The sequence below is a fragment of the Manis javanica genome, chromosome 5 (genome assembly GCF_040802235.1).
Source record: "Manis javanica isolate MJ-LG chromosome 5, MJ_LKY, whole genome shotgun sequence".
In the NCBI taxonomy this organism is placed as follows: domain Eukaryota; kingdom Metazoa; phylum Chordata; class Mammalia; order Pholidota; family Manidae; genus Manis; species Manis javanica.
The window spans coordinates 39,785,363-39,808,795 of record NC_133160.1 but is presented as its reverse complement, the minus strand read 5'-3'; the positions used below and the strand labels follow the sequence as shown (position 1 = coordinate 39,808,795).

General features: G+C 36.2%; 1 protein-coding gene across 3 annotated transcripts in view; it reads right to left on the bottom strand.

The window, feature by feature from the left end:
- MACROD2 (mono-ADP ribosylhydrolase 2) overlaps positions 1-23,433 on the bottom strand; it is a 1,939,939-nt gene that overhangs the window by 1,247,192 nt on the left and 669,314 nt on the right. For all 3 annotated transcript variants that reach the window (XM_037022462.2, XM_037022461.2, XM_037022460.2), the window contains exon 5: positions 1,750-1,866. In XM_037022462.2, coding sequence (XP_036878357.2) covers positions 1,750-1,866 — 117 coding nt within the window. The remainder of the gene's footprint in view (positions 1-1,749; positions 1,867-23,433) is intronic.

Genomic DNA, 23,433 nt, shown 5'->3' with positions numbered 1-23,433 from the left:
ACTCAATCATGAAATTCCTCAAGTACAGGCTTTGGTATTATTAACCTTTGCATCTCTGTGCCTGATAGTGTACAAGTGTTCAATAACCCTGAACTAAGTGGAATGACGCATTTAGAGGGATGTCAAACAGGGGCAAGTACATTCAATGAAATTATCATAGTGCCAGTCCATACACTGCAGCCACCATTTTATTTGGTCATATTTAGTGATTTTGAGGTTATATGTCTTCAAAAGCTCAGTATTGAAGAAATTTTTGTGTTTTATTATAACAAAGAAAGTATTAATCAATAGGAGACCAGGCCTTATTTCTTAGTTTAAGGGCAGACATAAGACTGAAAATAATCAAAAGTGTTATTGGCTGGCTGTATCACAAAGGTAGTATGGTATTAGAAGGGAAAAGTGACCAATATTCATAAACACAGAGCCATATGATCCTGGAATGGGAAATCACCTTTAACACTCAAGCTCTCTGAGCCAGAGGGAGAACTGTTCTAAATGCCATTGTACTCAAAGGACTTTATTCACATAAATATACATTCCAAGCAGAGGGGCTATTTGGCACATGTTCTGTATTTTCTTGCACAGGTAAAAACACTAACCAAGAAAGAAAAATGAGAAGTTATTAAAGGAAAAATTAAAGAGTATTTAGTTGGATGACTCACTGGAACCCACTACGAGGAATGTAGAATGCAGGATTATGATGTTTATAAAGAAAAATACCATTTTAATATATTTACTACAAATACTCCAATTTAAATGTACTCCAAAGTAATTTTAAAATATAACATACTATCTCTCCATTCACACATATCCATGGGAAATTCATTCTTTCACAACCTGTCTACACAGAGCCCAAATGGTATCCTACAGATTGTGTTATAATGTTTTAGTCACGTTTTCTCCACTGCTAAAACAAAAACAAAAACCAGCTTTACTTTTACATAAAATGTATTCAGGGACCTAGGCGGTATCATAAGAAGCAGATGAATGGAATAAACAATTAATTGGCATACCAATTTCCACATCAATGCACACCTTAATGATATAATGAAACCATCTACCTCCACCCACCAGGCCCTGATGATTATGTCATTAAATCTGTGCCTTTAAACCAGTTTCTCTCTTAATATTTTTATTCCACACTACTCCACCCACTTGGCTAAACGACTAAGCGACAAGGTCAATCAAATGCAATACTTCTCACTAGTCAAATAAAATGGAAATTTTGACCATTCCACATTCAACAAGCAAATACATTCTCACACTGACAACCACATTCCATTGGCTTTTCCTCAAAGCAAAGTGTGACAGATGCGTTGGCTGTAATTGCCAATCAGCCTTTACATGGCAGCTGGAAACACAATACATCACTTTGATCTCCTTTGCTCTAAACACATTCACAATCAAGAAACCTGAACAAGGAATAAGAATTGGCATCATTTCCAGAAGCTGTCACTCTGGGGCACGTAAATACTATAATATATATTTTGCTCGTATTTTTATTTCTGTTTCAGAGACACTCTGATGAAGACCTGAACAATAATCACTTACCACGAAACATCAAACATATATCTATTTGGAGACATATTTCAAACACACATCTTATTACCACATACAAAATCTGAATATAAGTGCATTTAATTAAAAGCCACCACTACCATTTCCTTTTCCAGCTATGCATTTGATAGACAAAACAAGGTAGGAGCATTCATCTGTTTTCACAACAGTGTTCAAAAGAGTTGTACTCACATTTTGCAGGCAGGTCATAGCCACATGTGATTTTTGCATGTCCGGTATCACAGCCATTCAGGTTACGACACTCAGCTAGCAAACAGGGGCCAGCTGCTCTGTGAATGCAGCCATCCACTAGGATAAGAGAGAGAGAGAAAAAAAAAAGTTAGGCTATATTTAGCTTTCTGGAAATAAACACAAAACTTAAGATAGGTGAGGTGAGGGAGTCTCTGGTTTATAGTGTTTTCCAGTACCAATTGTGTAAGCATTCCCATCATGTCCAGTTTTAAACTATCCATTTGATGTCACTGAGTACAGGGTTCAGGGCTGGGGAGATATGCTAATAGTTCTGTCTCCCAAGCTGTTAAGTGTTGCCTCCAACATGCCACAGGTTATGGAAGGAAAAAAAGGTGGAAAAGAAAGTGAGAAAGCCACTCTGGGATCTTTGAACTCACTTCAAAACAGTGAGGATAGAATTAAAGATACCAAAGCAAGAACCAGATGTCTGAGTTGCTCCTCTCCACAAAAGCACACAAATACAATTGTCCTTCTGAAGGGCAACAGACAGGGTGCTAGATGATGGACAAGGGCAGTTTGGGTCTTGATAAACACCCATAAAACCACCCTCACTCACTTGACAGGAGCTGAAACAGCAGGGCTTCAGCTCCTGCTCTAGCTCAGCCAAGTGAGTCGGCTTTCCACCCTTCACCAGCCCCACCTCTCTGGCCTCTCAGCTTAGCACCCCATTCACATCTAGCCAACACAGTGAGAATCACCTTTTGAAAACACGAATGATGCTATAGGAAATCAAAACTTTGTATGACCGGATTGGGGGTGTGCACACAAGTGGAGGGCTGGAGGGCTGAAGGGCCATATGCACACAGGTCAGTAAATTAAAAACTTGGGTTCTTAGTTGTCACTGAATGGGCCCCTTGGACAGGAATGAAATGCAGGATTACTAAATGAATGGTAAAGAGACAGAGAGAGAGAGAGCAGTAGTCTGCATTATGAAAAAATAGCAGATGTTAGTGGTCTAAAGACCTTGCCTTCTCACCAGAGTTCACATCACCATGTAGTTCATCACTGCTTTTTGGTGGTGGTATTATTATTATTTTGAGAGGAAGGTGGAGTTTGGATAGGAGCTCATCCCTGGGAGATAGATGACTTGTCTACTATCCAAACAGCTTCTGCTCCCACTGATTGGCATGAAGACCACACTTTTGGCTGAACAAGTCACCTAGGGAAACAAGCTCATCTGGAGTTCATTACCTCACAGTCTGCATATCTGTGATGTTTGAGAAGAATCCCAGGCCTTAAAGAACCTCACAGCGAAATGGGCCTACTCCAGACTACTCTAGACTATAGTATTTTGTAAAATCTATGTTGAAATCTAAATTCTATCTCTACCAGACATATGATGCTGAAGACCCCAGTTTCCTTAGAAATCAGGGTCAATAAAGGCACTACCTCACATCCGGAATATGAATAATATAATGCATGAAAGGCACCAACATAGAGTTTTGGACAGTATTTAGTGTTATGTGCCCCATCGATGGTACTTATTATCTTAAATTCCTTCAGTGGAAATTTTGTGTAAATTTTAAAATAATTATTTTCCTTATTTAAGGATCAGAAATATAGTGAGGCAAACAGAATATGAAAGCCACCATTTACTCTACAACCCAGAGAACTCTTCAACATTCTGACATTCATTCTTTCACTGCTTATGTATGCACACACTCACACATACAATTTCTCTTACAAGACAGGCTGATAAATTTTGTTCATACTCTTTCAAATAGCAGTTGTACTTTTTAAATTTATTCCATGAAATAATCAACACAAGTGCAAAACATGTAAGTACAAGGATGTCAAAGTGGTATATAATAGTGAACACTTGGAACGACTCAGATAATCAGAGAATTGTTTAAGTAAAGCAAACTCCATGAATGCAGTGGAGTTTAAAAGTGGAGTTAAAATCTACAGCTGTTGAAAGGAATGGGCCAACTTTATAAGAAAATAGAGTTCTAAACATGGAAATATTTTTAAGTGTCTACAAAGTTACACACATGTTAGACACATATACATTCATATACATGTTCATATATTTGTACTGGGAAGATATACACCAAAACATAAAAAGTGATTATGGTATGGTAAAGAGAGGGTGAGCCTATTAAGGAAAAAAATAGGTCCCAATTTCTTTATGTTTAAGTTTTTTGCAAGAACTTCAAGAAAAGTATTTTAAGGTGAACATATTATCTTGGCAAAGAGATAATTAGTTACTTAGCTTGAAATACATAAATAAAATAGGATTTGCTAGTATACTTAATCATACACTGTCAAATATTCTCTGCATTATTTAGATTGCAGCCTAATGCAGTTTGTCACTATCTAATTCTCAAAATCTTCATGGTCATACCAGCATTCATGACTGCATTAGGGCAATGAAAGTCTAGCCGAAGGGCTATTTAAAATAATGACCACAGCTTAAATGTGTTGAGCATATCAGGTACAAAGCACCATACTGAGGACAACCTTATGGCACTGATACTGATTTTACTGCTTTCATTTTATAGAAGCTTAGAAGAGCTTACTACCTTGCTTATGTTCACAAAATATTTGCAATGTGATTCAAAATCCCAGGTTTATCTGATGCAGCAACCATACTCTTAACTCATCATAATTCACTGTCTTCAGGACTTCAATCAGGCAGTTTTACCTCAATGCCTGGCTGTATGGGGAATATGAAGCACTATAATACATTATTTTTAATTCCCATCAAATTACATTTATGAGTTACAATGTACATACAATGAAATGCACAGATTCAAGTGCAGTTCTGATGAGTTTTAACAAATGGGAAGACTATGTAACTGTGATGCCAGTAAAGATACGAATTGTTTACATCAATCCAAAAAGTTATTCTTTGCCCTTTCCAACCAATTTTCTCTCTCACCACCCATAGGGAGGCCCTGTTCTGCTTCAGATCACCATAGCTAAGTTTTGCCTATTATATATAACTTCAAACTTCATATAAGAGATGGGGAGCAAGGGGCTAGTTTCTTCCACTCCGTTTATATTTGAGAGCCATCTGTGCTGTTGTATGCATTAGTACTTCATTTTTTTTTATTCCTGAGTAATACTGCCCTGCTAAATATACCATAATTTCTTTATTCATCCATTTGTAAATGGATATTGAAGTATTTCGTTTTTAGCTATTCTGAATAAATCTGTATGCTTATACAAGTCTTTTTATGGCTATATATTTTCATTTCTATTGGACAAATACTTATAAGTAAAATTGCTATATCAGTACATATTTTACTTTATAAAGTACTAATATACAGTTTTCCCAAGTGATTAGACAAATTTTCGTATAATATACCTCTAGCAATGTATGAGGGCTCAAGGTTTGGCAATTCTTAGGTGCTGTCAGTCTTTTTTCTAATTTCAGCAATTTTAATGGATCTAAAGGGATATCTCACTTTGATTTCAATTTGTATTTCCCTGATGATTTAATGTAATGATGCTAAGTATTTTACCATGAATATACCATTCATGTATATTCTTTTTGGAAGTGTCAGTTTATATATTTTGCTAATTTTTTATCATCTTTCTGTTGAGTTCAATCTGCTATTAGTTTCATCCAGTGTTTTTAAATTTTAGATATTTCATTTTCTCAGTTCTTGAGATTATCATTTGGCTCCTTTTATCACATTTTTTATATCACTCCTGAAATTTTCCATCTCTTAACCATCTCTTCATGTAAATGCCTGAACAGATTTTCCATAATAATTTTAAAGTCCCTGTCTTCCAATTACAATATCTAGATCAGCTATGAATCTCTCCATATTGACTGATTTTTCACACAACTCTGGGTCATATTTTCTTGTTTCTTTGCACGTCTAATGATTACTGATGGCATATGAACATTGTGTATATATTGTAAAGATTTCAGATTCTATTATCTTCCTCAAAACAGTATTGAAGTTGGTCTGGAAGACAGTTAAATTACTGCCAGGTAATATATAGGCATAATTTTAGTCTTTGTTAAGATGGGTCTATTTAATTTTTTCTCTTAGTCCTAGGATTTGGTTTTCACCCCTAAGTCATGGACTGCCAGTAATTCAATGGAAAAGCCAAGTATTGGGGGGCCAATTCTAACTTGGGGGGATGAAAATTCTAATTTAATATCCCTATAGTGAGAAGCTGACAAACGTTGTACTCAGTTATTTCAGTCTTGTAGCTTTTGTGTTCTTCCTGGGCTCCCTGGAGTATTTATTTCCCAGCACAGGCAGAATTCAAGGCTCAGCCAAGGATTAAAGAGATACTCATTTGTAGATTTGAGGATGTCTGTTTTGTGACTCTCTCCCTCCTGGAATCTTCATCCCAATTCTGAATTTTTCTGACAGCCCTGAATTCAATCCCATGATTCCTAAAGTCAGTAAAATGATTACTTTCTCATTGAACCCTATCAGCTACTTGCCTTGTCAGGATCAAAGCCATTAACTTGTGGATCTCACCCAATGTGGTTTCCTTCTTCCAAAGGTTGAATCCTCTTTAGTTTCAGCCTGTTTTTACTTTATCTCTAGTGACAATAAACAGCTTCTGTTGTTGCTTTTATATTTTGACAAGAACTTATAATTACTATTGGCAAAAAGGCTAGTCTGATACAAGTAATTCTGTCATTATCAGAAGCTGGATTTTTTTTATTGGTTACAACTTTATCATATTATTTCAGAGCTTTATTTGCAGCTCTTGGGATAAAAAAGGCAATGGTAATATTGTATCGATTCTGAGTTTAAAAGTATTGTTAAATCTTTGAAAGACATAAAAAGAATATATATTCACAAACTGAACATGAGTTTAAAATTCTCTATTGTCAATTATTTTGCTACACCTACTTCCCTAAAATGCCAGTCTGATTTTATTACTTCCAGATTAAAGTAATGTTTGCTATTCCCTGTATTTTATATTATAAAACACTTAATTCTAAATTACGGTCTCTTCTACCCTTCACAAATGTGGTTCTAACTTACCCTACCAACCTCACATCTGCCTTCTCTCCCTTCACATCTGTGATCAGGCCAAATCTTAATCCTCACAATTCCCTCAACACACCATGACTTCCTTTAGAAAGTGCTCTCTCCCCAAGAGATGCAGCTACCCCTCTCCTTTTCTTTTCTGCCCATTTTTCTTTCTCATTTTTCAACTTCTAGTTCCAGTGTTTTCTGTGCTAAAAAGCTTTTCACAACCCTTCCAGGACAGGATATCTTTATGGTCCCATAATATTCTGGTTTGTATCCTTATTTTCATACTTTCAAACTGTCTTACAACTATTACAAAAACTCAGCAGATTGTCCATATGATGAACAGTCTGTGTCTCCCTTAGTCCATCAGCTTCTTGAGGGCATAGGAGGTGGCTTATTCCTTTAATATCCTCAGCTACCTTAGTAACTGACTTTTGGTAGGTGTGTAATACAATTAAATTAAATGGAATTAAGTTTGGGAGGAAAAGTAGTATAACTTATTTGTTTTGTTTTCATACTATTGAAAGAGTGATATTAAATATTAATTTAATTAAATCCAAAGAATCAGAAATTAAAAAGAAAGGTTAAATACACAGCCACAATGTTGTCATGACCACAAATCTAGTGATGAGTGTCCATATTAGAAGTTTAAGCAATTCACAGAATCTGAAAATTCACCCACTTAGCTCAAGTCTGGTGCCGCCTGCTGGAAACCCTGCTCTTTTAGTTTCCCTTATGGTCAGGCCAAAAAGGCAGCAATCTGAACAGTGGTAAGATGTGAGATTCAACACAGTAGCAGTTTTTCCTTCTCTCCCACCCCCAGCCCCCAGGTGGAAGGGGATGTAGGGCCACGAGTCAACACTCAGACTGACACAGAATGTATTCAGTCTGACCGAAAATGTCTAAACCTAATTACACCTTAAAACAAAGCAAAACCAATAACAACAACAAAAAAAACCTGGATCAAAAGTCTGAAAGACAAAGAAAGTTGAACACAATTTTCCAGAGAGCAATAGGACTACCTATGCCTTTTATTCTTCTAAAATAAATATTCCTATAGGAAAAAAGAAAGGACAACTAAGCTCCATAAATAAATATGTTCACCAAAGCCCATTTATTTTTCTTCCTGGGCACATAGCTAGACAGAACTTTCCAGCCTCTCTTGTAGTTATGCGAGGTCATGAGATTGAGTTCTGTTCAGAGGAGTATGAGTGAAAGTGATGTGACTTCTATGTCTAATGCTTAAAAATCCTCCACCCTATCTTCCACATGATCTTCCATGTTCATGTGCTGGATATGGAGGATCCATTGCAAGACTCCAATTCCCAGGAGATGGTATAGCAACAAAATGGGGTGTGCCTGAGTCCCTAAATGACTGTGTGGAACAGAGCTCCACCCTACCCCCAACTGCCACACTGGACTGTCGATCAAGTGATAGATAAACTTTTATTACCTAAAGCCACTAAGATTTGGGGATTTTGTGACAGCAGTTTGCCTTGACTAATACATGTATTTCTATTGCAAATATTATAATGGCAATTTTCATTCAGCTTGATTACTACTATTTTTATGCAAACTTTCATGCAAAAAAATTCAGATTTTACTGGTGGAATGAAAATATTTATCTCAGCCAAGTTCATGCTCTTAGATATGCCTCAGAGTCCTTAATCATGCTAGACTCTTGAGGACTCAGTGAATTCCAAAGCCAGAATGTCCTATTCATTCAAATAGTTACTCCTCTTTGTGACTGAAACCAGACTAGCAGAAGATAAAGTCTGAGGGCTACCTAAAAACTCTCTGTGGTATAGTCATCTAGTAATGGAGTGAATACTGAGGTCACTCAGTGGGCTGCTCTTCATCAAAGCTAAGAGGAATCTGGTTGGAGCTTCTTCCAAAGAACAGGGTTTCTGTGATCCTGACACACCTGTCATTTACCATCCTGACAGCGAGGCCAAGATGCTCACAGGCAGATGGTTAACTAAGGCAAGGGCCTTTCACTCCTGGAATATTTCTTCCAGTTATACAACAGAGGGTAAATTCAGAAGCCGTCAGCCTATTAATTAGACCATCTTAGTTAGGTTTCCTTATACTATTGCTAGAGAATTAGATTTTTTCAGAGTGGGATAGAAAAAATGGGTTTTACTTGTGCCAAGGGGGAGCTGTTCTTCACTTTTGTCAATAATTACTTTGGGGTTTAGAGTGTGAAAATGTTTTCATAGGATAGTCTTCTCTCACTATTTGAATCACAAAAATAAAGACAAACGAGATGAGACATGAAATCACATCAGTTTTTCTGACCTTCAGTTTATTTCACCCTATGCCTTCTAAACGGCCTCTCCGGCATTCCTCGGGTAAACCTCCCCATTTTATAAACAGATAAACAAATTGATCCTGAAAACAGGAGAGAAAAAGCAAACCACTGAACAGGAATCCATCAAAGATGGCAGACTGGTGGATTAAGAACTAGCAAAAAAAAAGAACCAGGAAAGAGTTTTAAATACATGTTTTGAAAAATACTAAAAACACTATTTAGTTCAATTCAGTTATTTTAGAAGTTGGCCCAATGCAGTCTCTTCTTTGTAGTAAAAAGACAATTTTCTAAACAGTTTTTAGCAAGGGGGATTTTGAACTTCTTAGATCTGCACATACTCATTTAATCTTCTTACATAAATTAAAGACAGTAATTTAATCTAAAAGTGGTCACACAAATCATATTAGCCTGAAAAGTAAGAGGCTCTCTCATTGAATGTATCTTCTAGAAGCCCAAGAGTCTACAACAGAGCTCTTTCCAAATCAAATCAACATAAATGTATTAAATGACTGCCTTGCACAAAGCATTCTGCAAGAAGCTGTGAAGGAATCAAGCAATGATGATAATAACACATCTTATGTTTTGAGTATTTACTGTGTGCCTTCTGCTGTGCAAAGTCACTTGCAAGCTCTCACCATACGACAGGCATTATTGCAAAGTGGAAGGAAGATGGTTCAAGAGGCAGAGGCATAGATTTGTGCCCCAGTGTCACCATTTTACCTCCCTATACTTTGACTACCTCCCTGTAAAACCAGAGACCCTCAAAGGACCTCTATTGAAAACCACAGGATTTTCGTGAATAAATGAGTTATTACATGACAAGCACTTTGAATAATGCTGGCATATAGCAAGTAAACAATAAATACTGGTTATATAATTTCATTTACTCATTATAAAATTTTTTACAGGTAGGCTATTAGAAAGACTATTTAATAGAGAAGTTGAGATTAAGGAATTAGTGCAAGATTAAGTAAGAGTTTGAGCCAGAACCCATATTTGCTTGAACATAAAGCCTACACTCTTTATCATTATTCTCTCCTACTTCCGTTAATGCAAAAAAGTATAAACCATGGGCCGCTCCCTTGGGGAGCCAGGCAAATAGAACAGAAAGGCTTAGAATTATATTTTCACTGAAATAAAAACTGACAATATATAGAATATCTTAGTTATTGAGAATACATCTTTTAATAGATCAACAAAACTTTTGTGAATGTCACATGTTAATATGTTACATTGTATAAAGACCTTGGACAAAATTACCATGTATTAATTCTCAAAACAATTTTGGAAGGTGGTCCTGGACTTTCTTACTTTTCTCATTTTATAAAATGTTCCTATTTTATGCCAAGTGCAAAAATATATGTCTAAGCCCACCCACTTGTTAAGTGGCAGATACAAATTCAAGTCTTATGGCTTTCAAAGTGTGGTCAGTATCACTAAGGAGACTGATGAAAATTCAGATTCCTAGACACAACTCTAAAACCATAGGATCAGATTCTCTAGCAAGACCCCAGAATCTGCATTTAATAATCTCCACAGATAATATAGATGCACCATACTAACTGAGAGCTTTGAGAATCACTCCTCCATACTATCTTTACTTTCTTACAAACCTCCAGAATAGTGAGTAGCTGGGTCTGTGGTGAGTAATCTCAGCCTTCCCTGGATATACAATATCATTAGTCCTGGTCTTACAAATCCAAAGATTCCCTTTAAATTTAATTAGAGCTGTATTCCTTTGTGAGTCCTAATCAAATATCTAAAGTTCCTGCCCTTGACAGTTTGCACTTAAAGCGGGCAATATTAACTGGAATGAGAACTGAACTCCAGTAGCAAGTAGGATTTTGATGAAACACTGCTTCACTCATAGATATAGCAATCATGAAACAAATGCCTTGGGCATAAAAGAGGTCCTTGGTGCATGGTCTCCAAAGTAAGGTGACAAGACATCCATCCATATAGGGGATGTAAGAATATATTCAAAATTTTATTGATACTTATATTTTTATCTAAAAAAATAAGAATGAATTTCAAGTTTACTAAGATTTAACATATAGATTGACAGTATGTATAATTTATAAGTAACACACATATATGGGTGCATACTCAACAAATTTATACTGAGAGAGGCACACAATTAAAAAAAAGTGAAGTCAAAAGATGTGGTGATTAACAGGGCCCTAAAATCACACTACTAGTCTCTGTCATTTAGAGTTTCTCTGCTTACATAAAGGTTTGCTATTAGTACCAGCTTTGCAGGGGTCTTTCAATAATTGAATGAGCTAACATTTGTACAGTGCTTAGCTCGTGCAGTGCCTTTTTAAGTGCACAAAGAATCGTACTGTGGTACATCTTTCTACCACAGTGATTGCTGCATTGAAAATTACAGCAATTATTCCCAGTTTTGCATCCATGCTCTTGGCAATGGCACTCTACAGCTCCTTCCATCAGGAGATGGAATCTGTTTCTCCACCCCTTGAATCTTGGCCCATCTTACAACTTGCTTTGACCAATAGAATGAGGTAGTGACTCTGTGCCCAGCCTAGTCCTTAGCTTCAAGAGGCCTTTCATACTTCTGCTCACACTCCTAGAACCCTCCTCAGTTTCCATGTAAACAAGCCCAGGCCAGCCTGCTGAAGGGTAAGAGACTGAATGAAACAGACACAAGCTGTCCTAGCTGAGGCTGTTCTAAACTAGCCAGCACTCGACTTTCCTGGCAACTGTCCACAAACACATGAGCGGATTCAGCTAAGATGAGAACTGTCCAGTTTTTTGGTAAACCCACAGAGTAATGAGTTACATAAATATTTTTATTTTAAGCCACTAAACTTTGGGGGTAATTTGTTACATGGAAGAGCTAACTAATATACTTAGCCATCATCATCAGAAAGGATACTGAGCAATAATGCACTCGGAAGTGAAGACACAAAGGAATAAGGCCAAATGGCTGTACTAAACTCTTGGGGAAGAGAAGCAACATAGCTGAAATAAGCAGATGAAAGTTGATCCACTAGAGGTCACCTATATAGCCTGCATGAAAGATTTATGTGTCAGGTACTGAATAACATTAATGTTCTTTTTAGGAAGGAAAATAAATATTTCTGAGAAATCTGATGCAATGACAAGGAGATCCACATCTTGAAGCTTCACAGATATAAGGAATTTAGCTATGTGAAACAGCCCTGGGCTGACTTGAAAAGTAACTTCTGTTTTTAAGCTCCTGATCTTGCTGGTCAATTTGACTATGAGATTTGGGCTATGAGTCCAGAGAAGATGACAAATGTAATGGAATAAACATTTCCACATTTCTTAGCTCAGGGACCTGGAGCAGTTTTCAGCACAGGTCACACATCGGGCTTTCCTCATATCTAATCCAAAAGTTTAGGGATCGGTCTTTAAAAATCAGGAGGCATATCTATCTCTTAGAATCAAAGATCTAACTAACTTTGCAAATACCTAAGAAACAGTGATTTTTGTTTCTCTTACTGAACTTGAATTCCCAAGTGAGGATAAGGAAATATTTCTCAGAAATACTTAAACTGATCTCCCCAATTTTTTCTGGAAAAAAATATGAATCAATGAACTCTATCTCATCATTAGCTTTCAGAGTGAGAAAGTCAAGTTGATTAAAATCCTATTAAGATTATGATAAAGATATATTTAGTTGATTGCTAACTTCATGGCAAGCAAATTATTTAAGACCTAATCCATGGATTTCCTCCCAAATATCCATGTTCTCTCTCTCTAAAAAAAAAATATCATCAATCAAAGAAAATGTCTGTATGATATACATTACCAGTTTTCTACCCACTATCAACTATCATTTTCCATACTAACCCTATATTGTTTGGGGTGGCTATATACTAAAAATCAGCTAAAAATCTATATTTACCTACATTTCTTTCAAAAATGAAAAATATATGTGATCAATTTAGAGGGAAGGAGATACCTTTGATTGTGCTTCTAGGGAAGTTTATTACAGAGGGCTTATTCACACAGCAGGTCTTTTTTATATAGAATCATGACTATAGTTGGAATTATTATTACACTTTCCCACTCTTCCATCTTTCTGCGTGAGATTAAATCTAGTGGTCAGACTTCAGTAGTCATCTAATGAACATGGGCATGAAGGCTACATTCTGAGATGGTAGAAAGAAGAGTTGGTAGGTACCTGAATCTCTGATGTCATCTGTGGAGATGTTACCTTAGTCCTGGACTACTTCTGTTTCAATGAGAGAGAACATTTTCTGAGCTTATGTCTTATGTAGACCACTCTCTGGGGAAGAGATGGGGCTCCTGTAACTTGGAATCTAATGCCTTCTTAAATGTTGTAGTCATGTATTTTAATTTATCTGAGACATATTCTGGTTGAAATTCTGGATGAGGAACTTCCTTTTGACAATTACAAAAGTATTAATTATTGGGAAATTCTGAGCTGACAAGACATTGAAAAGTGGACAACATAGTAGGCAAAACTACCAACAGGTCAGTGCAGGGACCAGAGAAGTTCTGACTATACCACTAAAGAAGGAATGGCAGCTAAAATAACATAGAATGGGCCGGTCTGGCAGCAATGTGAACTTAAGATGGTTTATATTTCATCTTCTCTCATCAGGGAGGGTAGTTCCAGCAGCAATGAGACTGGATTTACTCACGGTAGACGGTAGTAATGGATCCAGAGAAGAGAATGTGGATCATGTTTCTCTGGAAGTCCGTGGGGGCAGTTGGAATATGGGGTAAATTTGCCATCAGAGATTACAGGGATTTTCAAGCAAAGGATATATTTATTAGCTGGTGTCTCAACAGCTCAATACTATACTCCATTTTTGTTTTTTTTTCTTTGGGTAATTTTGCCTGAGAACTAAAAATATACAAATTAGTTTTTATTCAAGGGCATACTCGTACATTCACCCAAGCAGAGACACTTCTCAAGGAAAAGTGAAAAGGCACGTCTTAACCCTATATCCCTTGAAAAATAACTCCTCAAAGTAATATTCATATTGGATGTAAATAGAGTCTAAGAATTAATGGAAATTTTGACCTTAAGTAAAGAAAAAACAATGACTGTATTCTCAAAGCAGCTATAGTAGACCTGTTTCTAGAATGTGACTTTGCCTGGTTTAAACACATAGACTGTGCCCTTGCTTTCAGGAAAGTCTTCTAATAGAGACCAGGTCAAGCAGAAATGCAGTGAACAGGAGACCACTCTTTTTCCAAGAAACAGGAAATGAGTCAACTTACCTACTTCCTCTTCTATCAAAAACTTCCCAGTGGGGAAGTAAGTTCAGAACCAAAGATGATGTAGGCCAGTGGTAACAGGTGCCTCTGAGACAATCTCATTTGTTTTATCAGAAAATGAGACCTATGGAGAAAGCTAATCTTTCCCTCAAGGAATTCATCTTTTAAACTTCAATTGTGTTATAGAATTCTCTCTCTTCATTTTCTTCCTATGAAGAAGTAAATATGTCATTTTGGTACGCACACTTTCATCTGCTCCAGGAAACACTAATGGTTTTAAGTGAGATGATAAGGTATTAAAAATCTTCAGGAAAGAAAAAGAAATGTCTCTGAACTTTCACCTGGATGTTCAAAGGAAAACGATAAAAAACCTGTCCATATATATATATATATATGCCTTTGCAGAAATGTAAAATGTTGACATACACAGAAAAAGAATCTTAGTTTTGGTGAACTCTTTGCCACTCACTCTGCTTGAGTTTTCAAAGTACTTATGATTCAGTGACTCTGTAGGTCTGCAGAGAAGATAAACAACAAGCAACTCTTGTCTGCAAAGTGCACACATTCTGATGGCATTTATTGCCCCAATCCAAACATCGACTTTCTCTTCTCCCATTATTTATTTTCAAGAGAAGCTTGGAGGGATAATCTTATGTAAAGAAAAAATTTAGAGGCAAAAATATTTTGATAATTCTGTAAAGCAATAAAATTATCCTTTCTTTTTGACTTCTTTTCTGGTTAAAAAAAAGTTGGCCCCCTTATTAAAGACTAATTTTTTAAAAAGACTTGACTCTTTTTTTTCTTTTTTAAATAGGCAAAATCTACCCAATGGAGCTTATAGTAGTTTAATATTTTGAAGAAATTTCTTTACTTCCTTCCAGTAAAAAAATTAGTCTATGTGCCTGCAGGGATGAGGATTTTGCCTTAAAAATTTCTAAACTTTCATTGAAATGTGTTAGTAAAAAATTCTCAAAGAGCAAAAAATTAAGTACTCTATAAGAAATTAAGTTTTAGCATTAAAAAATCAATATTTAACCTAAACTGAGAACAGAATGAATAGTGTCACATGTGATTTCAGCAACTTAAGTTGCATTTTCATGTACTCATCTAAAATATTTCTAAATAAATAGGTTGGGATAGTTTTTTTTTTTCAGGGAATGTTTCCACATCTGAAAAAAGAAAGAAACTCAGAATTATCTCTTTGGGAATGAAAGTAGCCATTTGCCAAGGGGAACTGGTCCTGGTGCTAATCAGGTCTGCAGTAGGAATCCAGTCCTTATGTCCCAGGCCTATGTTATTTGAATATTGGTTGACTCCCTCACCTCCAGACTCTCAAAGGTGCTCTCCTCTGCAAGAGGAAAATACTTTTCCATTAAGTAAATGTATCAAAACATTCACTTGCTTCCCCTTTTCCATTGCAGTGCCAGTCACCAGGTCCAAAGTGCTTGTTTTACAGCCTCTTCTAGACACATTTCTAACCAAAATCCAAACCTATTTGTTCCCTATTCAAGACACTAGGGGTTGCTCCCCAGAATGGCTGTTGAATGTGAAGAAAACTCCCCACAAAGTTTTCTGCTAGAGAAGAGTCTACTTGGTGAGAACTTTATATTAACATATTCACCCATTAAAAATAAAAATACACGGCAGAACAAATAGTGGTGGCACTGGGGGAGGGGTAAATGGGTTTCTCTGTGCTGACAAAGTGCTGTTCATTCAAGTTCACAGGAGAGAGACTTCAGAGAGGATACTGCAGCTCATCGAAATGTCTACTTTCTTTTTCCCCCAGCAGAGCTATTTTGCCCCATTTGAAATATATGTAGGAGAAGTTAAAAAGAGCCACGTGTGCTTTCCTCCACAAAGGAGCCCTATATTTAACATAACACGCACATTCAACACCTCAAACAGTTTGGAAGAAAGCTGTGTTTATTATGTGGGCTTATGAAATAAAAAGTATAAACTTTATCATCCTGGAAAAAATATGCAATAAAATTTACAGCCAGAATAAGGAAGGTGCGTAATAATGTAACATTTGGCAAGAATTTTAATCAGTGGATTGGCAAGTCTAGATGGAATATATCAGTTCCTTTCAGTCAGACATGCTGGAGCTTCCTTAAGTTAAATACCATACAGTGGGTCTGGGGAGAACATTTAGGAGACATTGTGCTTTTTGGCAGGAGAGCTGATGAGCAGTACAAGTTAACTGAGAAGGGGGCACCTTGATGTGATAAGTTTCAACCTCTGAGAATGGATGATGGCAAGAGATAGATATGCTGCTGTTGCAGAGCAAAAAGCACAGATTTACATTATGATAAGACATTCCCGCCACATTACTTTGAACAGGTGGAGATGCTTCCAGGTATCAATCTGGCTTGGTTTTGCTCTAAAGAGCACACTTCTGGACTTTGTCAAAAGTTTTCACTTAGAATTGCTCTTTTCCCCGTTGGAAAACAATAGAACTATCCAATAGCCTTCAGTTCCTGAGCAGCCTGACCACAGTTCAAATGAGTTAAAAGTCAGGTCACATAACGTGAACCCCAAACTGACCATCACAGATAAAGATATAATTTGATGAAAGGCTCCAAGGAACCTATTAAATCCAACATCCCTGTCAGGATGAAACAGGAGCAATCCTGCCTTCACAGCTATGAGTTTTAAAGAGCCCACTAAGAAAACAGTTTATCCCTCTGCCATCTGCACAATAATAATAGTGTCCAGTATATCATATGAAACCTTGCCAACTGAAACAGTAAGTGAGAAGACTCAAAAGTCAAATGGTGTAGATGAAAAGTATGCAAGTTTGGATTTAACTGATCACTTGTATGGAACCTTTTACAGTCTTTTAAAATACTTAAATGTCCTGAAGTTTGCAAATGAAGCAAAGTCTGGAAGCAAAGATGACTGAGTACTAAAGAAGATAAAGGAAGGTTGGGGAGGGCAGTTTGCTGTGCCACACAGGACAGAAGGGGTCTGCTGCAAAGGGGATGAAGAAAGTCACCATTTCTTTGTAAACTTGCCTGATGAGAAATTAATTCATAATAATTTCGTTTGTTTAGAGAAAATACTAATTATGTTTATGCTACAGTATTTCCTTGCTAGGTAATAAAGAATTTATGTATGTCGAAAATATCTGGAGAAAGTTATTATTTGGGGGCTTATCCTCTTGTAAGTTCTGTGAAGCCAGAAATTAATGTGTATCCAGTTGGGGACATCATTGCTTCATCATTCACACCAGTGCATATTTGGTTCCTAACCTTCAACGGGAAGAGCACAAAGCTGAGATCTTGGCAGAGCTCTGAAATCACACCTCATGGACTATGTTCATGGCCTGTTTAATTTTGGCCCTGCAGAAAAGGAATCTAGGTTTTTTTTTAAAAGTACATTTAAGAGGACTTATCTCCTTCTAGCAAATAGTATAATGACAATCTTGATAGTTTTTGTGGAAAATTAATATTGGAACAGATGAAAAAAAAGTTTATTACCAGAGGGCTGAAGAAAATGGTGCTTCCAAATTAACATGGAGTGCACTATATCTCATAATCCCGGGAGGAAGTAAATTTAAGTGTTTTGAATGGGGAGATAAAAGTGTCCCCGTGAATTTGATGACCAGGCCCAAAGGATGGAGAAAAAACGAAATTCAAAGGATGGGTGGATCTAAGTTATTATGCTAGGAAAGATGCCTTGAGGAAAAGAATTCTAATAAACTAATTTAGGAGCATGAAAATTATTCCAGTATGATTGAAATCAGGTAAGACTGACTCGACAGTTAAGGAAAAACATGAGAATTAAGTAATATAAAATCAGCAGGCATAATATTTAGGGGAACTAAGCATTACCACCTAAGGAGAAAGTTAAAAATATAACCAAGTGGAAAGAGTAAAGAAGAAAGAAGTTAATCACACTTTTATACATCTACTTCTTTATAAAAGTAATGTTTAAAAGTATAATTCATTAGGTCAGAACTTAGCATCCTTTTGTTTAATCGCTCCTAATTCTTTGTAAACTGTTCTACCTCCCCTGTCTCCTTCATCCATACTGATGCTAAAAAAAAGAAAAAAAATTGAACATTAAAAAAAAATAATAAACTGCTTTTGAAATCTTAATTCACTTTTTTATTTAATGAAAACTCATAACTTAGTTTTATGGAAATTAATTTTACTTAATGTTATTTACCTCTCACCTATCATGTGACAGACACCACAGACATTGTGGACAGAGATATAAAGAAGCACAACCTTTAACAAAATGACATCAGAGTCACATGCCACCGTGAGGATACCTAGCCAAGTTCGTTGCCCTTATATCAGAGGCTCTGTCAGTGCTTCTTCCCTCCATTGCATCAGCACCATCTGCTATCTAGCTGACATCCTAATGCTGTCCTTATATAACTTCTCTCAGCCTTGCCAGTATTCGTTTGTTAGCTGTGTGACTTTGGGCAGGTTTGATGAAAAAGGTGCAGGTTTCAGCATCAGGCAGGATGGGCAAACTTCTCATCCACCACTGTTCTTTGTGATGTGAGGTGGGCTGCTTAGCCCCTATGAGCCTGTGTCCTTATTTGTAAAATGGAATAATAATTCTTAACTTTAAGCGTGTTTTTGAAGATTAACTTGACTCAAGATCTAAGGTACTTAAAACACGATAGATGCTCCTTAAATGGTAAAGTACTGTAATTACCATTAGTTTTTTCATTTTATCTAATATCAGGGGTGCTCTTTAACTAATGTTGCTTTAGAGGGGAATCTAAATGGTCATAAGCTGGCCTCAGTCCCAAGTCAGTATAATGCATCTTGTTGGTATTACAACTCCACAGTAGTGAAACAAATATCACCCCCACCCCACCACCCCAAAACTAGCATGTGTCGGTAGCAGTTTAAAAGTCCCAAAATAAATCTTGCTATATTTTTATGTGCCTACAGAAAAGGAAAGAAATCCATGGTTATTATACAAAAATGATTTTTCTCTTTCCAAGAGGGTGCCATGTTCCTCATGCAGCCTTTTGAAAAAGTTGTCATGTGAAATTATTTCACATTCTTTTCAGCCCACTCAAGCACATAAGGGCTTACTGAAACATGGGTCTTGCAAATATGCCTGAATGTCAGGATTTTGGCTCTAACAGTGGAACTAGGAAGGACTCCAGTTGTATCTTTCTGTGCTCTTCCTGATTAATGAGCCAAAATCCTGGTATTTGATTCATGTGTGAGAAAATACAATGGTTTCTTTTTCATCTATTGTAATTTTCATGAAACCAAGTTATCCAATCTCTACCCTTGGTAATGGACAGAATTTTGAAAGTGAAAAATGTATTGCCTGGCAATAGAAAAATGGACACTACTATCTGTGTAGTAAAGTACCTTAATTTAAACCTTGAAATTATAATCTGTATTTTAGAACTAGAAACCCAGAAGAGTTATGGCATATAAAAAGTTCAATCTACTGATAAAAATAGACAGTCATCAGTCTTTCCTGTTAATGCTCCTAAAACACATTGGTAGGAGAAAAAATAATTCTTCCAGTATTTTTTTTTGTTCAAAGCCAAAATTATTGTCTACTCAAAATGTTATGTGGCCAAGAGTTTGTATAAATTGTTTAATTATAAAACTAAATGCTATAACATATAGAATCAAACTAAATATCATGATAGAATGAATCTGAGAAACATAGCAATTAATGCATAACTATATGTTAGATGGTCTTTTTATATAATGTGCTACACTTACATATTTTATTATAAGGTATGGACATGATGCCTTATCACTCCCACATGTTCCAGTCTCCTAGACATTCCAGTCAAATCAAGGACATTCCCCCCATAACCCCTTTACAACCCTCGAAGTCAGGAAATTGATACTGGTACTTCACTACCATCCTATTCCAAGTTCATCAATTGCCCTAACAATGTTCCTTTTTGCTTTTGAGGTCAGAATACAATCCAGCATAAATATATTTAAAGCCTACATAGAGATAAATGATTTATGGAAGAGGACTTCTTATTAGAACAACTGTTCACAATTAGTTATTTTTAATATGATTTGTAAACTTCTTTGCCACCAGATTTGGTACCCTCCCATTGTGACATCACTGACCAGTAAAAGTAGACACTTCCATATCACATAGGAACAAGTTACTAAAAACACAGAAAAAAAGGAAAATGTGTTTTTGAAAGGATTGAGACAGTTAATCCACTTCTATAGCTCGAATTTGTGGGTTAATAAAATATGTGAATATTTTAACTTCTATTGTATCTTGGTTTCTGAAGAAAATGTATTTAAAAAAAATGTATTTAAAGTTCTGACCTCAAACTCAAGTGAATGATATTACATATCTGTGCCTAGCGTAATGTCAGATACAATATGGATTTTGTAATGAAGTACCTTAATTAGACCTACTAAGTTAGCAGTAAATTAACTATCTTAAATAGCAGTAAGTTAAATTAGCATTTTTGAATGCTTTAAAATGAAGGAGAATAGTCATTAACATGCATGTGAGAAGCATGGCTACATTAAGGCTTTCAAGTTATTACTTATAGTTTGACTATAAGCCAACATTTTGAAAGCCTTTTGTAATAAGTTACTTATTTATTTTGATAATGGAATATGGACTCTCTAGGAAAACATAGGCTTAACAATAAGTGTGGATCTCAATACTTTCTCATCAGTAACCAAGTATGACATTTAAATGTGGCAAGCTCACTTAAGCCTGGATGCAATTCTAGAAGAGTTGAAGGGCAAGAGGTTAAGCCACTGATGTATTTATCAATATGCTTTTAAACCAATGAGTGGATCAAGTAACATACTGAGTGAATGGGAATTAAATGTAATTAAAATCACTGTCTCCACAGACAGGGCAGGTTATAACCTTTATTCTCTCAAACCAAGACCCCTCTGCTCACATGCTTCTGAGAGTCATAAATAAATGAACCCAAGGTGGGGGGAGGGAAGAACCCAAGGCTTCTGCAGTGTTTTTAGGATATGCTATATTTAGTTTGTTTTTAAAATCTGAGATAAGAATACAAAGCAAAGGTGTCTAAGAGAAGGTTATTCGAAGAGAAATACCAAAAGAAATGGCTGAGATTGTATTGTCCTATTTTATTTTGCTTTATATTACTTCATTTGATTTATTTTAAGGAGCTGTCTGAATAGAGCAAATTTGTCAAAAATGAATACAGTCCCAAAAGGGAAAGAATTTCTCCAACTTTGAGCATACTGGCACTCAGCATTTGTCCACCAGATCCTTTCCCTCAGTATTGTATAAGTCAACACAGAATTTTTTAGGGTTATAATCTGGGGTGGAGAGTAGGGGCTGTAGGTTGAGAGGAAAGATAGGGATTTTTTTTTTAAGTATAATTACGTGATTTGCTAATCCCTGAGGAGGAGCATTCCTTGTACTAAATTCTAGCACAATCAGAGCTACACTATAATAGGAGCCAAGCAATTGTCTGGAGATTGTCAAGTGAAAGCCACCTCAAAAGGCATGGAAGAGAGTGTTTGCCTCTGGTAAGTGAGACAGACAATAGACATTACTACATTGCTGCAAGACATTCAGAAGGGAATGTGGATATAGAATAATGAATTACTAGTTCAACAAGTATTCTTCTAAAATTTCCATTTTTTAATCATATATGTATTATGTATAATTTGTAGAAAACGTGGAGAAAACAAACAAGAAAAAGTGCAAAATGACCCATACTCCCATAACGTAGCAATGCCTTCTATTGGCATGTAGTATGTCTCCTTCCCATTCTCTAATAGAAGGGGCTGGCTGTTTTAAGGAATTAGTTTTAAGGAACCAGGAGCAATACCAGCACATGAGAAGATGTTAGAATTGCAAATCCAGGGGCCCTACAATGACCTGTCAGAAATTTTGGAGGTGGAATCCAACAATCTGGATTTTGACAAACCTTCAGGTGATTCTGATCATTCTAAAGTTTGTGAACCACTGTTTTAAGACACTGTTAACATACAGATTTGAAATATCTAAGCCAAAGTCATCACCCTTTATTTTTAATGGAAAAACTAATACCACCGGGCTTAGTTTGTGCTTAATTCTTTGATTAGGAAGTAGACCCAGCAGTAGAATGAAGGCTCTGATCCCTACTTTTTAAGAGCGCAGTTCCTCTGCTGGAAGAAGAAATAGCATTAGGGAAAACAAAACAAATTCTTCTCTTATCCTTCCTTAGTCCCTGGTCTTATTCCAGGAAGTAATTAAGATGATTAAAGTTTCTAAGACCAAGATATCTGTCCGTACACAATTTTTAAGGCTTCATATGCTATGGTTTAGCCTGATTCTTCTAAAATGAGTATAACTTGGAAGAACAAAATTAATCAGAGCATGAATATTACCAGTTACAAAAGTATAATTAAAATAGATAATTAGACATAACTACTTTAAATAATCTTGCATAAGAAGTCCAAACCTCAATCATCTTTTTTTCTCCTCATCATCCTAGAAGTGAAATTGTTTACTGCAGGAACAGCATACAAATAGGTAATTCACTTTTAATAAGCTTAAATGCAGTGCAGTTACTGCAAGTATGTTATTGAAATTATCAGGTACATAATCTTTTTTTTTTTTAAACTATGCCCATGCTGTCTTGGGAGAGGAAAGAAGAAAGCCTGGTAGCTAAACCACACAGACATTTTAGAAGACATCTGCTTACCCAAACAAACATGACAGAGACATCCAGAGCAAACGAGTACAAGCCAGTGGCTTAACATACTAGCAGAACATTGTTCTTTCCTGGGTGATCTGATAAAGACTCGTAATTCCCAAAATTATCATGTACTTGAACTAAATACTAGTAAAGGAATATTTAAAATAACAAGAATAAGCCTCTCAAGAAGCTTTTTCATATTGTTCAACATCATTTTATATATTTCTCTTTAAGGTTTTCTTATCACACTAAGCCAGAAAGATATATAATATTACCCTTGTGGTAATGATTTAATTATTTTATATTCTTGCCCAGGCACACAGGTGCCTAGAAAGGTGGTACTTTTCTAGACAAAGAAAAACCATTAGTAAATAGAAGGTCCAAACCCCAGAGATATGTAATCTTTTCTCACAGTGTGTAAGGGTCCTGGCTGGTATTTTTCCGCATGCAGCCTTGCAGTGCTTCGCTCTGCC